This window comes from Cornus florida, unplaced genomic scaffold, assembly GCF_030987335.1.
Source record: "Cornus florida cultivar Cherokee Brave unplaced genomic scaffold, ASM3098733v1 CherokeeBrave_3.0.0_Hap2_Chr02, whole genome shotgun sequence".
In the NCBI taxonomy this organism is placed as follows: domain Eukaryota; kingdom Viridiplantae; phylum Streptophyta; class Magnoliopsida; order Cornales; family Cornaceae; genus Cornus; species Cornus florida.
The window spans coordinates 40,318,818-40,335,445 of record NW_026775572.1 but is presented as its reverse complement, the minus strand read 5'-3'; the positions used below and the strand labels follow the sequence as shown (position 1 = coordinate 40,335,445).

The 16,628-nt window shown below is 34.0% G+C and overlaps 1 protein-coding gene across 5 annotated transcripts; it reads right to left on the bottom strand.

Annotated features, from left to right (window-relative positions):
• Positions 1 to 5,131: 5,131 nt before the first annotated feature.
• LOC132294757 (transcription factor BIM2-like) lies at positions 5,132 to 14,668 on the bottom strand. 5 transcript variants are annotated; one of them, XM_059792728.1, is made up of 9 exons: positions 14,463 to 14,668; positions 14,202 to 14,335; positions 13,896 to 13,980; positions 11,728 to 11,797; positions 11,527 to 11,622; positions 8,224 to 8,639; positions 7,046 to 7,175; positions 6,716 to 6,816; positions 5,132 to 5,895 (listed from the first exon to the last, which is right to left on the bottom strand). In XM_059792728.1, the coding sequence occupies exons 2-9, from the start codon at positions 14,296 to 14,298 to the stop codon at positions 5,892 to 5,894; spliced, it is 999 nt and encodes a 332-aa protein (XP_059648711.1). In that variant the 5' UTR covers positions 14,299 to 14,335; positions 14,463 to 14,668; the 3' UTR covers positions 5,132 to 5,891. The 5 variants fall into 5 exon arrangements, with proteins under 5 accessions (XP_059648711.1, XP_059648710.1, XP_059648708.1 ...); XM_059792727.1 differs by having other exon boundaries at positions 14,494 to 14,668; XM_059792725.1 differs by having other exon boundaries at positions 14,433 to 14,497.
• Between the last annotated feature and the right edge of the window lie 1,960 nt (positions 14,669 to 16,628).

Sequence of the window (16,628 nt, the reverse complement as noted above, 5' to 3'; positions counted from 1 at the left end):
TAAAATTTTTATAAAAAAAAAAAAAAAAACTCTTAAATGACATTCTTAAAACTTGCAACACTTTTTTATCAAATGTATTTTTATATTTTTGCTTTAAAAATTCTTGCAATAAATGGACGTTACTAAAAATACTTCTAATTACTGTTCAAAACACTATGAAACAAAACACTTATTTTATTTCGGGTTAAAATAAAACCCTAAAAATAAAACTCTTTCCAAACATGAGCCACGCTGTATAAACCTAAACACAATGGATGGGAGACCATTTTACTCTCATTTAAGGAAAGTGAGCTGTATCCAGATGGACCCTACCAAGGGAAGTGACAAGATCAGTTTAAAGTGTGTGAAGGCGCCCAAAAAGGAAGTACCATTTAATATAAATATGGAATTCCTGTCCTAGTTTTGGAACTCTGCATTTTGTGCTTTGTGTATGCTCTCTCTCTCTCTCTCTGAGCTTTGGGCTACTAGCTTCTCTTGATTTAAATTCCAACTTCAACCCACAAAAGAAATCATCTGAATGCTAGTTTTCTGAGCAACTCATGGAGCTGATACTCATCACAACACTCTGTATTGTCCTCTCAATTATGCCAACACCACATGCTTCTCACCAAATTCAGGTAGCATCATCCCATGAGGAAGGTAATGAGCTAGACTCTCTCTCTCTCTCTCTCTCTCTCTATATATATATATATATATATATATATATGTAGTAATATAGATTTAAATGTATATTTGTCTCATGATTTTATATCTATTTGCAATTTGTGCAGTCCAAAACATGCAGCTTCATCTTCCTAGGTTGACAAGGAAGCTCAGGCTCATTGACCAGTCAACTGTATGAATTTTTCTCTATGTCCCCATTTTTCTTCATAAGATAAAAAGATCAACTTAATTTTTAATCATTTTTCATTTCAGTTTCATTTGATTAACTTCATTTTACCTTCCTGGAATGCAGTTGAAAGGTTATGGAGGTAAAGAGTTTGTGTCATACAATAAACAAAAGGGAGCTTTATCAGGTGATCCTCTATAAGGCTAGTTTAATTGCTTATATTATTACTCAGAAACCCTAGCTCAAAAAGGTTCCATAACTTTTTCTTAATTTTTACATACATCTTTTTTAATATGGGCTGTCTAAGACCACAAACACAATATCAATCAATATTGTTGGTTTCAAAAGACATGGCCTAAGAGCTCCTGCAGGGTAGCTAAACTGCCCTTTCCACTAGGAGAGCCAAAATCTGGATAGGCTGGTGCGGATGCCCTAAGTTCTAGACTATATATATTTATAGACACACACACATGTTGTTGTCAACTAAATAAATGGATTTGTATGCTTTCAATTTTTCTAGATTATTATGGAATTGTTATTGAACCTTACAAACCTTGAACTCATGCTTTAGTCGCATCAAACACTTGAAAGATACCACTAGAAGGCATGAAAATATATTTACCGAAAAAAAAAAGAAAAAAAAAAAAAGGCATGAAAATATTGTAAAACATAATTGAGAACCTTTGTGCATGGAGGACAGTAATATCAATAATAATTGATTTCTAGTGTACCCTATTCTATATTTGCGTGCGTGTGTGTTGACCTACTAAGAGTACAGAGATTAACTTGAGCTTAACTACTACTATTAGTCTATTATAGTCTCTTACTATTGTGAAAGTACTATCCAGTGTACCATTTAGTAGCCAAAATGAGAGTGTGTGTGTGTTTTTTTTCCTTCATTAAACTATAAAATAATCTACAATCTTAAATTGAAACTAGAATATTAGGTACACAATTTTAAATAATAGAGATCCTTCCTTAATTCTTCAAGTTGCTTGATTTTTTATTAATTAGTTCATTCTTCTTCTGAGTTTTAAATTAATTTGACTTACATATATCATGTCCAGATAAACTATACCCCTATAAAGAAAGAGAGATGACGCATGCAAATAGAGGGACATGGCAAGAATTTGTGGAAAGGCCCGACATGTCACAATTCTTTACAATGGATTATTCCCGCGTGAGAAGACGACGTCCCATACATAACAAGTTCGTGCCGGTTGGTCCATGAAACCGGGAGATCAAAAAATTCCGATTCCAATTCTAAAGTACCAAACGAACTTTTTCAATACAATTTCGATAAATTAAACGAAGTGTGGATGATGTAATTAGGCAAATGAGGGAATGTGTAGCCTTCCATCCCCGTTGTGGCCGACACCATGGAACAAAACCCTAAATTTTGTTGTAAAATTAAGACCCTACTTATGCTTTTGAGTACGTACACTTTGTTTCATGGACATTTTTAGTATTGTTTCTTAGTTTTCGATGTGGTCAAATGGGGTCTCTAGCCCCAACATTTCGTAATCTGCTCTTGCAAAATTAAAACTATATTTGTATTAGGTGGAACACAACATTACGTGCTCGTTTGTTGTAAACAAGTGTGTTAATTGTATGATGTAAGTGGATGCCCACTATCCTTGATATATATAGTCAATACCATCTCATAAATCATGCTTGTATGTATGTGTATCACTAGACTTGGCAAAAATTGCTTGATCGAGGGAATTCCCACATGGTGCAATGAGTAAATAGACGAAAAAAGTGGGATCAAGATCCTCTTCATTGCTTTGTCCTCCGCTCCATATATAATGCATGATCAAGTAATTCATAACATTTCATTTTTGATTTGATTATAATTATTATTTTAATTTTTTAAAAAGTAATGTTATACAAATCGATTCGGCTTATGTTAACTCTCTAATCACAAGAAAGTGACGGGACTCACCACTCGCTCAAGAACTCACTACTCCCGTGTCAAAGAGACTCAAGTGTTGCCTACATAAGGCAGTAGTGTTCACCATCGTATAGTGTTTTGAACAAGGTGGTGCAGCATGGAGTAGAGAGAAAAAGTAACAGAAATAATTCTAATTCAAAATTTTCAATTAGTATTTTTTGAAAAAACTGGAAAGAGATTTTCAGAGATACCATTAAAAAAAACAAAAACACCAATTTATCAAATTTGGTAATTTTGAACTCAGTTCTCATAGTTCTGAATTTTTGGGCGGTTTTTAGTTTTCCAATAAATGGAGTCTACGTCCGTCCAAAGTTTGGACTACTCTATTAAAACCATGAAACTAGTTCAACCTAAAGACTACATCTATGAATTGTGATACATTGTACAAATGTGAGGCACATCTAACTCTTTCATGCGAGTTAAAATAAACTTTATCCATCTCCCACTCACTTAAAATAAAAAAAAAAAATCAAAATGAGATGTGCCCGAATTTCGAAATACTTATTATTTATCTATCTATATAAATGAAAATTAGTTAAAATGGGGAAATCAGTTTTCATTGCATATGGCTGGGCATAAAGTTATATCTATTTTCAATCATTTTTCCAACATCCCGCAATGGTTGCATTTGATTTTCACATCTTTTATTTTTTTGGGTAAAATACAGTCACACCCCTTAAATTTTGACAAAAGAAAATTCAGAGAAAACTTACCTGTTTTTTGGACAAAGACACCCCTTGAAGGTTCAAAAATGGACAAAGACACCTCTTTACATGAAAAATTGACCAAATTACCCTTTGACCGTTTAGGAGACTTTTTTAACTTTATAATTTAATAAATTGGACCAATCTACCTTCATGAACAATTTATGCATTAAAAAAAAAGTAAAGAAAAAAAAAAAACTTTATATTGTTCACTTTTTATTTATTTATTTTTATTTTATTTACTTTATAAATGTCCCAACTTCTTAAAAAAGTAGACATCTAAAATGATTTTTTGATCCAATACATATATTTCAAATAAATTATATTTTGTTATTACTTATTTTCTTTTTCTTTTTTATTTTTAAATTAAGATGCTTAATTCTTTCGTCTAAAAAAATTAAACCAATCTCTTTTCCTTAAAAATAAAAAATATGGTACCAGTATAACTTTATGCATCTTAAATTATATATCAAATATTATACATTTCCCAACATAGAAGGGAAGAAAAATAATAAAAAAACAAAGGGAAACAAAAAAAAAAAAAACAAAGGCATGCATAAAGTTATACTGGTACCTATTTTCCTTTATAAGAAGTTGGGACTTTTATAAAGTAAATAACAAAAAAAAAAAAAAAAAAAAAAAAAATCTTTTTTATTTTTTATTTTTTTTATGCATAAATTATTCATGAGGGTAGATTGGTCAAATTTATTAAATTGTAAAGTTAAAAAAATCTCCTAAACGGTTAAAGGGTAATTGGGTCAAATTTTCATGTAAATGGGTGTCTTTGTCAATTTTTGAACCTTCAGGGGGTGTCTTTGTCCAAAAAACAAGTAAGTTTCATCTGAGTGTTTTTTTACCAAACCTCAGGGGGTGTGAATATACTTTACCCTATTTTTTTTTAATATAATTGGGATGCCGGGCTTCCGCTTCCCACGAATCAAGTAAAGCCCGGACTATGTCCGTAAATATGACTCCTAAAGAATTGTTTGCACCTAAAAATAATCAATCCTGAAATCTGATACTCCTTCCGTCCCAAATTTAGTGTCGCCATTGGTTTCTGTGTCCTAAATTTAGTGTTGCCATTGGTTTCTATGACTCACAAGTAAATCTCGGATTATGTCCGTAAATATGACCCCTAAAGAATTGTTTGCACCTAGAAATAATCTCGGACTATGTCCGTAAAAATGACCCCTAAAGAATTGTTTGCACCTAGAAATAATCAATCCTAAAATTTGATACTCCCTCCGTCCCAAATTTAGTGTCGCCATTGGTTTCTGTGTCCCAAATTTAGTTTTGCCATTGGTTTCTGTGGCTCAAATGTGAGTCACAGAAACCAATGGTGACACTAAATTTGGGACGGAAGGAGTACTTCTTAAGATATCAGAGTCCAAATCTTTTTCAACTAGGCTAATCCCGTGGTGTTCATTCGGTTCTCATATCTTAGAGGAAACTGTATAAAAAAATGTAGGACTAATGACAACCCTTGCATTTATGCATGCATATGAGCGTATTGTGTTGCATGGTGTGGCTTACAAAGCGGAGGATTTCAAGTAATGCAGCATGTTGAGGAGACCAGACCATGGTTCAGCTTCAGGGCAAGGATTAAATTAGGGCAAAGCTCTTGCTAGTGAAGAACAACAGATGTTTTAGCAATAATATGCATGCAGTAGAGTCAATTCCTCGTTTGTTTACATTCAAATCTGTAGCAATGAAATAGTACCCTGATATGTACTTCTACAGGATTATGCAAGAGGTTCAATGTACAGGGATTGGGGGCTCGAAAATCTTTATTCCTCTTAGAGCATACTTTCCAAAACTATTCTGCTACGAAAAGGCTCATCTTTGAGGACTATTGTCTGGTTCAATGGTTTGACACTGAACATCAATGTCATTCGAACCTCATAGCGAGAGGTTATATTTGTGTGTCAGTCCTCCTTTCCGACTACAATCTTTTATGAGCGAGGAAGCTTGAAGTGCATATCGAATACCATGCAAACAAACAATTGTCTTCAAATCTATCGTCATTCAGAAGGAACCATACCGAAGAGATGCTGAAAGAATACAAACTTGTACAGGTCATTCGACAAATATTACATTGGGACTGTAATTTTTGAGCCAGAAAATCCACAAGAACCAAAAGGAAGTCAAGCCCGGATGTAGAAGATGCAGAAAATTTTAGCCATCCAGTCCCTTCCACATATTGGACCAGACGACAGCATAGATTTCAAGTGCAGAAAGTTATAAAAACGATGATAAGTTTGCTTCTCTTCAGGCGGGATGAGCTGTTTCAGGAAGTTGGAAACGTTTTCACATCTCTTTTTCCGTAGGTTACCACAGAACATTACATAATGTGGAAGATTTCTTACTTAACAAAACTTCTTTCTGCCACAATAAGGACTCTGCATCAGCTTGTTGAATATAGTACCAACACAAACACAAAAATCTCAATTAGTGAAACCAGTCAATATAGAAAACCATTTTTTTTTTCAAGAAAAAAAGGGATGAAGGCCTTCGATGTATATACTATTTATCATCAAAGCATGGGGCCAAAAATGAAGAAGCCTTTCAATGGATCTATTATCAATACAAGATGAAGAAGCCTTCCAATGTATTTATCATCAACCAAAGGTAATTCTTGTGCCACAAACGACACTGCAGGTAAGATACCTTATCCTGGATATATAGCTTTCCCAAAAACCAAACCGAACCTAAAGACTAGAAGCAGCAATTGCAACACAAAAATCCAGTTTCGCTGCCAGATTGAACACAAACCAACTTTTGGTATGCCTATCCCAATGAATAATTTCATGTCCAGAACTCCAGATACAGATGCTTCTCTTCATGCTTCAGCCAATTGATTATCCTTCCTACATAGGGTTCCAAAGAGTAAAATACTTGCAGACAATGTTCAGAGAACACATCCACTTGCCGAAAGAGGATATTAAGAATATAAAGAGCCATCAGCGGCAATAACATGAATGCAATGAACAACTTGAAAATCCAACATTAAAGTATTTTTTCAACATCAAGTTTTAATTCCGAACCCACTAACAGAAATAAAAAGAGACTGCACATGAAGAAAGATTCCACAGAATCGCAAAAAGAAGAAAAACGAAAATAAACAACTAAACAACCACCAAAAGATACAGCATGCACAATCAACTAGTTTTCAAACTGTGAGAAGATATAAAGCAGAGCAAAACTTAAAGACTCAGGGAAGCACCATACTAGTTTGATATCTTCACCCTCTTCTGAGCTTGATTGGAATCCTCACCATTATCCCTGAAATGTCCCACTGGCTGATGTGTAGAATGAGGATTCTCATGATCCTAAAAGGCAATAACAGGGAACTTAGTTCCACATTGGTTGTCTTTTTGAGAAGGCCAGTAATTGTTGAAAACTTGACATGGTTAAAAATGGCAATAGCAACAGAAAAAGAAAGTCACCATCCAACAAAATAAATTCACATAACAGCAACAATGAAACATCCGCAGTCTAAAACCATCCTTTTGCAATGTGATTTTTCTGTAGTGGGGTTGAGAAGAAAATGCTTTTTACCTTAGCAATGGATATCCCAGAGGTCATTTGTCTACTAGCTTGCTTTCCAAGACCAATCTGCACTGAGATAGTGGCTTGTGACAGGTCCAAACCCGAACTCTGCAGTGCTTGTGTCAGAGAATTCAATAACCTGATTGACACCAAAATGCCCTTTAGTCTCAGCTTATAATTTAACATTTGGAGGAAATGAAGAAAAGACATGCTAGTTGACATCAGTAAAAGAAATTTGACTTTGGAATAGAAGTACCAGACTGATCAGTCTGATCTTAAAACATTTCAGAGGAAACCTAATCAAGGGTGGAGGGTACAGTTTCCATCTCTGGTAATGAAAAAAAGAAGTTACTAAGAACCTCCTATAAATAATGCCCAACAACTTGAAGTTGCAATTACGGTAGTCACAAAAGTTCATTCTTAACAATTATAAAAAATAAAAACAAAATCAAAAAGTTCATTCTTAATGCAATTTAACTCAATATAACCCCTACTTTTACGATCAAAAGGCAGCAGTTGGCTAAGCCTTCCAATTATGTCCCAAAAGGTTTTAAAACTATTAATAAAATGTTAACCACAAATGCCCAGGCACCAGAGAGGATATACAAACTCCACAGGCTTTCAACATTTTATTGAACAATTATGGATCAAAATACAAATCACGCTCTAAAGAGCTTTGTAGAATATTCAAACTGATTCCAAATTTCTTCATGACTCTGTCGCACAGATGGCAGACTAACAACCCCTCTTCTCTCTCCTTGTTTTCAGGGTAGATGCACTGCTCCGACCCAAAACCAACACAATCCTCGCCAGCCAAAATACCAAACAGTTTAGTGAAGACGGGGAAGGCTCGTAGACTTCCCAAAATTGGCTAGTAAATTTTTAGATAACTCAAAGGCAAAGCAATTAAAAGGAGAAAACAAGACAAGCTTCTTTAAACTACAATAGATTACCATGAAACAGCATGCCATGGCCATAGAATCATTACAAGTATAACAACAATGCCCAAAGATTAAAGCAAATGGTGAATACTAAGTCAAAAGGGAAAGCCAACATGAATATACCCAATAAAGATCATTATAGTAAGACAATGAAGGTCAGCCATATATACTTCCCAAACTGAAGCCTTCTAGATTTCAAGAAGCATGTAAACAAACCAGAATTTACTGAGTTTTACGATTACTCACCCTTGAGAGTAAACGCTAGAGATGTTAATTGTGCCCCCTTCAATCATCAGTTCCTCCTGTTGATTCAGTGCATCACTAGTGGTGGGGCACTCAGTTAATTGTGCATCAGAGACTGGTCTCTGAAGAGGATGGGCGAGTATGCCATCACCTTGGACAGAAGTGGATATACTTGCCTGCAATGGCATAGGCATCGCTATTGCCTTGTTTGCCATGCCAGATTGCTGATCCATTGCTTTGCAGGAGGCATCCCTGTTAGAGTTTAATTCGATTGGATTCTGTGCATCTGTGTGCATGGCTGAGCCGATAGTCATGTTATTCTCATCAAACCTCCCGGTAAATGTTGAACCTAGACCAGAACCATTCTTTATGGCTTGAGGATGACCAACAAAACTCTGAACACGCCAATGATTGTTTCTCTGCTTCAAGCAAAAGAAAACAAATGAAGAGATAGCCAACCAATATGTTACGTAAGGGATATTTCAGAAAAGAACCAAAAATATCCATATTCAATTGACATGCCCCATTTTGGAGATATTCCCCCTAATCCACTTCACTGGAAAACATCTGATTGAGGCAGTTTATATTCAGTTATTCACTGATAACTAACATGCCCCATCTCCATTCAAAAAGAGGGGAAGAGAAATAAGGGTATGTACTTGCCCCCCACCCCAAAAAAAAAAAAAAAATGAAGAAGAAATATAGGTATGTGGTGTGGGGTAGGTTGTGCGGGGGAGGAGTAAAAGCACCAGCCCCTCTAACCCCAAAGAAACCCAAAACAAGCCCACAAGAACATTACAAATCATGACATCAACAACAAATATCAAGCATGACAGAAAAATGATCCATCGGAAACATTAAACCAAACATAAACACATGAAATAGAATAAAGTAATTTTGAAAGCTCATAGAACTTAGCTCAAGGAGAGGAGGTCTAAATCATATATAAATTTAAAGGTAAACTACCCTCACCTCCCTTGAGGTTTGCCACTTGCACCCACGGATGAAACTATCACAAAAAATTACTCTAATATCCCAGTCAGAGTTAGAAGCTTTAACCTCCGGAAACGGCATATGCGAAATGAAAAAGTTAATATAACAAAAAAGAAAATGACCATTATATCCCCCCCGCCCCCCCTTCCTTATTTTTTCTTTCTACCTTTCTCTTTTCTCTCAATAAAATTTCTCAGGTTCTCTCTCTCTCTCTCTCTAAGAAATTATATGAGCTTTCAACCCCTTCACCAGACCACCAAAACGATCCCTTACCATCCATGTATTCCTCTTTCTTCTCCCTCCTCCAACCCCAGGCCCCAATCTCTCTTTGTTCATTCTTGTTACCATTGTCTCAGTTCCCTCTCATTCTCTCTCTAGTCTCTGCCATTCGTTTGTCAACACTTCCCACTATTAATTGTTTATGGCAATCTTTACAGCAAGATGACTAAGACATCAGACCTCATCTCTGGCAACTGGTTCTCAACGGCGATTGGCGATGGAGATATTGGTATAGCCATCGTAATAGCAGATGGGTCCGCGAAAGGAGGAGTCAGGTGATACAATGTTTCACTCCCTTTCCCGTTGCAATAATAAAGCCCAAATCTTTGCTGTTGTGAATGACACCGAGGAAGACAAACCCAAACTGTACTCTCATTCTCCCAGAAAATTCAATGGAGCCACCAATGGATGCATCATTATCGTATATGATTCTGCACCTCAATCACAATGGCTTCGTATTATTCCACCTCAAAAATGCATGTTCTGGTGTCGATCCGGCAGTTGATGGTCCTCACCACCCTTAACAATATATACATATAGATATATACACACACGCCAATGGAGTAAGAACTGTGATACAGTCCAATACTATATGTATCTATGTATAATCTGTATGGAAGTTGGGGAGAGAGTAAAGTTTGAAAAGGCAAGAGAGAGATGGGGAGAGATAAGATAGGGGAAGATGGACAGAATATGGGGGAGAGATTAAAGAGGAAGACAAGGAATGAGAATGAAAGTTTTCGAGAGAGAAAGAGGAGGTCTGATGGAGGGAAAGGAGATAAGACAGAGAGTGATGGTGGCAGTGGTGATCGGAGATAAAGAGGGAGAGAAACCAGATGTAGTAGAACAAAGAAGGAGGAATAGAGGAGAGAATGGCCCATCTTTGTCGTACCACATAAGGTTAAATTTGTCATTCAAAAGGATTTGTAGGGATAGCTCCGTAATTTTACTTCAAAAAAGGGCAACCTCTGTATTAAATGCAATTCATTTTTTTCTTCTTTGGACAGCCTTAATGGAGTTTTAAAAGCTTCAACCCACTTGTATTTTTGTCCAAATTTCAGGAGAGGTTGACCATAATTTTGACGAAAGTTTAGTACATGGGTTCACTAAAATCATGTACCAAATTAAACAAGGTAAAATTGATAACGCAACTAAAGTGAACATCAAATATAATCCTCTACTTTGCCTTTGAAAATTGTGAAGTCTGGTGCAACTTGTAGAGATTAAAAGATTAAAGCTATGACAGGCACTATTGCATTGTGTCATTGCTTAACAATGATATAGTCTGCAAATGCATAAAAAATTATCCAAATTACGAGTGCCAAGAAAAATATTTTGCTTATAAGTAATCTGCATGCATGCATGTCAAAACTGATACTTGAACCCTACATCTCTCACCACAATAAGAGACACCACCTTGAGATAAAAGCTGATGGTATAATTTTTCAAAATATTTTTAAAGTGTTCATGCTTGAGCTCCTTCTTTTAAGAATTGTGAACATTTGCAAATTTTAGTCGCAGAATTTAGACATGAATTATTGGCCCTGCCCGGAAACAAACATTTTCCTAAAACTAAAAAATGAAAATAAATAAATAAATCCATAAAACTATTCTTGTCATGGGATACCAGAGGTCTAGAGTTATAAATATTTATAAACCAAACAATTATATTGTCAATCAAAATTCACATAAAGGTTCCTCACTCACGTATAATTATATATAAATGCATAATGTTGGGTTGAGAGGTTCAAATTATGTGTCTCATATGCATGGGAATCCCAGCCTAGCATGTAAGTTTTTGTGAGGTCTAAAATGTGTGGATCAATTCATTCATGATACATATTTGTGCTCGACAGCTGCAAATGAGCATTCACCCACACAAAACCAAGCAAGTGAACCTTAAAAGTAGGCCATCTATACTGGTCTACCTTTGTCTTGGTGGCTTTGGGTCTTAAATTTCAAGCTCCAAGTCAAGGTTTCGAGGGTGGTAGAGAGAAGAAAGAAAAAAGAGTACGCCATCTATCAAAACTTTACCCATGGCATCAACTTTGTGGGTTCTGGGCTCCACCCTTGGTATGATCCCTCATACTTCTGTACCTTTTCTTGTAAGAAATGGACATAATCAATCACCTGCATTCGTAAAATGATAATCAACCAACAATTTTTCAGTACAGAAATTATGAACTATTAATAATATATATGTGTTATTATGTACTTCTGCATTAAAGGACATACCTCCAATAGAAATGATGCTGTATCTCTCTTTTGATCACTATGGGGTATTAGATCTCTCAATATCTGAAATCTGAATGGAAAAAATAAAGGACCATCAAATTTTCTCATAACTTTTAAGAATTAAATCATCGCATTTGAACATCTCAAGACCTTTCCCAAATCCAACTTAAACTAGAGACAACCCTAACCATAGTATTTAATTAGTGTTCATCAACTTTCAAATGCATGTAACCACTAATTAACTGAATGTAATTTTATGGTTACCTTATGGCAAATGGTTAAATTTTACCTCGGAAAGAAGATAACTATGCAAACTTCCCAAATAGTACTATTTTCCCAATACTTTCATGGTATACCAATTCAACATTTTTTTCAAGCTACTAAAGCTTCAGCAGCGTTATAAAGATGAAATCACAAGAGGCAAAGCATTAATCAAAATCAATGGATGCCCAACAATTATTACAATATAACATTGAAACTAATCATCTCAGTAACACCGTTTTAATACCTACATTAATCACATGAAGTATCATAATTAGATGATGAGACCATATTTAAGAAACAATATACCTATAATATTGGACTCAAAACTTCTTAGGGCCTGTAATCAAATTCGAATTAGGTGAATCCATCTCAAGAATTCAACAACTAACATTGCTTCAAGTTGACCATGAAATCAAATGCCAGACCAAAAATGTTAATATGACCAAGTTCCAAGGTTTTAAAAGCAAAATATGTAAATTTGGAGAACTTTTGAAGATAATGGTAAACAAGCTCTTCACCAAAGTTCATATCCTCCCTTACAACCTATTTTGACTAGTATTGTGACGTCCCACATCGCCTAGGGGGAGAGGTTGTTGACACTTAATGTGTGGACGTCTCCTAACTGTGTACATGTGTTTTGAAAAGAAAAAAAAAAAAAAATCTGTGAGCACAGAGAGTGACCAAAGCAGACAGTATCTACACAGCGAGGCATGACAAGTATAAGAGCTTACTTTCAGTTTCAATGCTAGACAAGGCAAGAGATATTTATAAAAAAAAAAAAAAAAAAAAAGAGAAAAAACAAGCCAAGGGATAGTTGCTAAAGTAATTTGAATTACTTAATTTCAGCCGATTTTGACAACATTACTATGGCAGGAGCATAATTAAATTGTTTATACCAAGTGTTCCAAAGTCATGTTTAAACTACCATTTATACATAATACCATCACGTGGCTTCATCATATAAATGATCCAATGTGTCTTACCTAAGCTGTTATACTGCCAAAAGTTCATTAGTAATACATAATACAAACAATCTAACAAGGCTCCCTTACATTTATGCTGCAGAAAAATTGCTAAATTCACTTAATTAGTGAACATGGAAGTTAGTTTCATAAACTCACTGATTACAATATATGAAATCATAGTCATGTTTAAACTAAAATTATACACAATACTCTCATGTGGCTTCGTCATATAATTTATCCAATGTGTCCTACCTAAGCTGTTATGCCGCCAAAAGTTCATTAGTAATACATAGCACAAACAATCTAGCAAGGCTCCCTAACATTTATGCTACAGAAATGTTGCTAAAATCACTTAATTAGCGAACATGGAAGTGACAAATTGAGAAAACATATTCCATAAACTTACTAATTACAATATATGCTATCATAACACAAAGGAAAATTGCCACCACAATTTACAATTGCTGAAGGTCGATAACTTTCACATAGCTTGAAGACGGTTAACTAAGTTAATATTTTGACCTCAAGTTCAATATAAACTTATGGGACAGCGGTTTTTAATTTCAATTTTTAATCATGACATTCAAATAAAATATAGTCTTCACTTGTGTAGAAGAATTGGAAATTTCTTGCATATGCCATTAAATCCAACCTTGAACATTTGCATCTAAGGCCAACAATTACATCTAAAGCAATACCCTTTATTATGGTTCTTAAAAAATTAATAAAGAAATATATCTTATTTATACAAGACTAAGTTTGACCAATCGGGCAAAGGGCACTAGTCCACAAAATTGATTATAACAATAAAGATTATAAATTTCTGAATTAGTAGTACGAACAACGTGTTAACGAAATTTATACAGATTTCTATGTTTATATATATTCACATATGTCAGAAATACAACAGAATTGATATCAATTGTGAATGAAACATGCCTCTCATTGATCTTGCTCCTTCTGCGCTGTTCTGTCACCGAATGTTTTGATCTTATTGCACTAGCCTTCTCATTGTTCTTCCCGTCTGCTTCCACAGTCAAACCAAAATTCAGAATACTCACAACACACAATTATAAGCTAAAAATGAAACTGGCAATCATAAAGAAATGGTAGAAAAACTCCCTAAATTTAGCCCTAATGAAAGAGGGTCATGCCACTATGCTGAGCTTCAACCAAACACACACTTACACAAATACATATACAAACATTTAGATTCATATAAACAATACCCACATATATATGTACCTCTGTTGTGATTGGAAGAAGGGGCGTCTTTTTTGGTGATGAACTCTTCATCGTCCTCTTCTTCCTCTTCTTCTTGATTACCTTTCACCGATTTCATCGTCTTCTTGGTGGTCTGATTCTTCTGCTTTGAGATCCTGTATGAATTCACCCAAAATCCCTAAGAGTTAGGTGATGAACAAAGACGATTACACAGAAATTTTGAAATAAAAAAGATCCGTGATGACCCAATACATTAAAAAGAATTAAAGGAGAGAGAGAAACTTGAAGAAAGAAAGTCAAAAGGGAATGTAACTTGAGTGAGTTTTGGAGTTGATGATGCGACACTTTGATTATTGGGTTAGGTCTGTAATTGGACCCTCCGGTGACCACCGCACTAACTACTCCACCGCCGGAGTGTGTATATATATATATATATATATATATATATATATTATATGTACATGTATATAATGATATAGGGATATATACACACAGTCATACCACATTACATTCGGGGAAAAAAAAATACCACATTACATATTGTGTTATGTATGATAATTGAGCATACTGCCTAAAATGCCCTCATTAATCACGTGATTTAATTCAATAAGGCGAGGGAAGTTTGAATGAGGACACCCTCACGAGCTTCTCATGAACTTTATGAGTAATAAAAAACTAAAATAAAAAAATTCCAAAAAAAAGGAAAACCGAATTTGTATTATTTCTCCATTTTTTGTATAAAAAAAATATGAATTTAATTTATAATAATAACGTGGTACAGAGTACAAAAAATTGCATAAATGATATGCGAAATAATTCTAAATTACAAGAAATTAAATAAGGAAGTATCTATGTGGATTATTTGATATTGTGTAAGTTATTTTTTAAATCAAGACTCAATTTTTTCATACTTAGTTGTAGGAATTATTTATATGTGTTTTTCAAATTCTTAGTTTTTATTTTCAAACTAATCTTACAAATATTGAAATCGATTTTTTTGTAATTTAATTTTTATTTCCTTGTTAGAAAAGGTTACAGGAAAATAAAGTCACTGAGAGTCACTTTAAAAAACGAAAAAAACATATAAGTTTAAAGATATAACTTTCTCATCCTCAGATAGGGAAGTGGTTGGAGCTCGGTAATGGAAAAAAAGTGCGTGAGTGGTAATGTATGTTTCTTGTCAACGTAAAAAAAAAATAATAATAATAAAGTCTAACCTTAAAATAATTCTCTTAATAATTATTTTCATTAATAGAGAAAGAGATAAATTAAGATTAATTACAAGAAAAATACTAGATTACATGGATCTTACTTTATCTATTTCTATATTTTGTGCGGAATTTTGATGTTCTTATTTAAAAAAACTATCCACATAATCATTTCAAAATGTTGTTTAATTACTTCTATATTTATATCACACTGTTATCATATCAGAATGTATATAGTATAAATATAGCATTATAAAATTAATGATAGGCCAATAAAGGAGATGCACATAATATTATGTTGTCATAAAATCTTTACAATCTTCCTAAGTTTAGGTTCCAACCAACTCTTTGAATTAAAATACCTCAATCAATATATTTTTAAGTCACTATAGCTTTTTAATAAATAAAGATTTAATCTTTGAAAGAAAATGAAAGTTTTGAGTTAAACTTATTTGAGTTATCTTTGAAGTCAAGAAGAGTGTTTTAATGAGTAAAAAGTGAGTCTTTGAATAAAATATCTCAATCAAGGTACCTTTGAAGTCACGAGAGCGCTTTAATGTATAAAAATTGAATCTATAAAAAAAAAAGAGAGAGTTTTAAGTTAAACTTATTCAAATTTCCTTTAAAGTCACGAAGAGTGTTTTAACGTGTAAAAATTGAATCTTTTAATGAAAATGCCTCAATCAATGTAACTTTGAAGCCACTAGATCATTTTAATGTATAAAAATTGAATTTTTGAAAGAAAATGAAACGAGAGCGTTTTAACGTTGAAAGACTAATACTCGTTCCAAAATGGACTAAATATCACCACTCACATGTTATTCTTGTGGCTCAAGATGTATTCAACAAAATTTCATCGTTTGGACACATACAACGCCAAATTTACATGCCAACGAGAATACCATTTCTTTCTGGCCAATCTTTTAGCCAACGGTGATGAATTTTACGGGGAAGTTTATCCGATAGTTAGACCGTTTTAATGTAAAAAGATTGAATCTTTGAAAGAAAATAAGAGTTTTGAGTTAAACTTATTCAAGTTTCCTTTGAAGTCACAACAATTGTTTTAACAAGTAAAGATTGAATTTCTGAATAAAAATACATCAATCAAAACTTTCATTTTCTTTTAAAATTCATTTTTTATACATTAAAACGGTCTAGCGACTTAAAAGGTACCTTAATTGAGGGTGCCCCAATTTTCCACCCCCCTTCCCCAGGCTCTAGTATTCTCTACACTTTCATA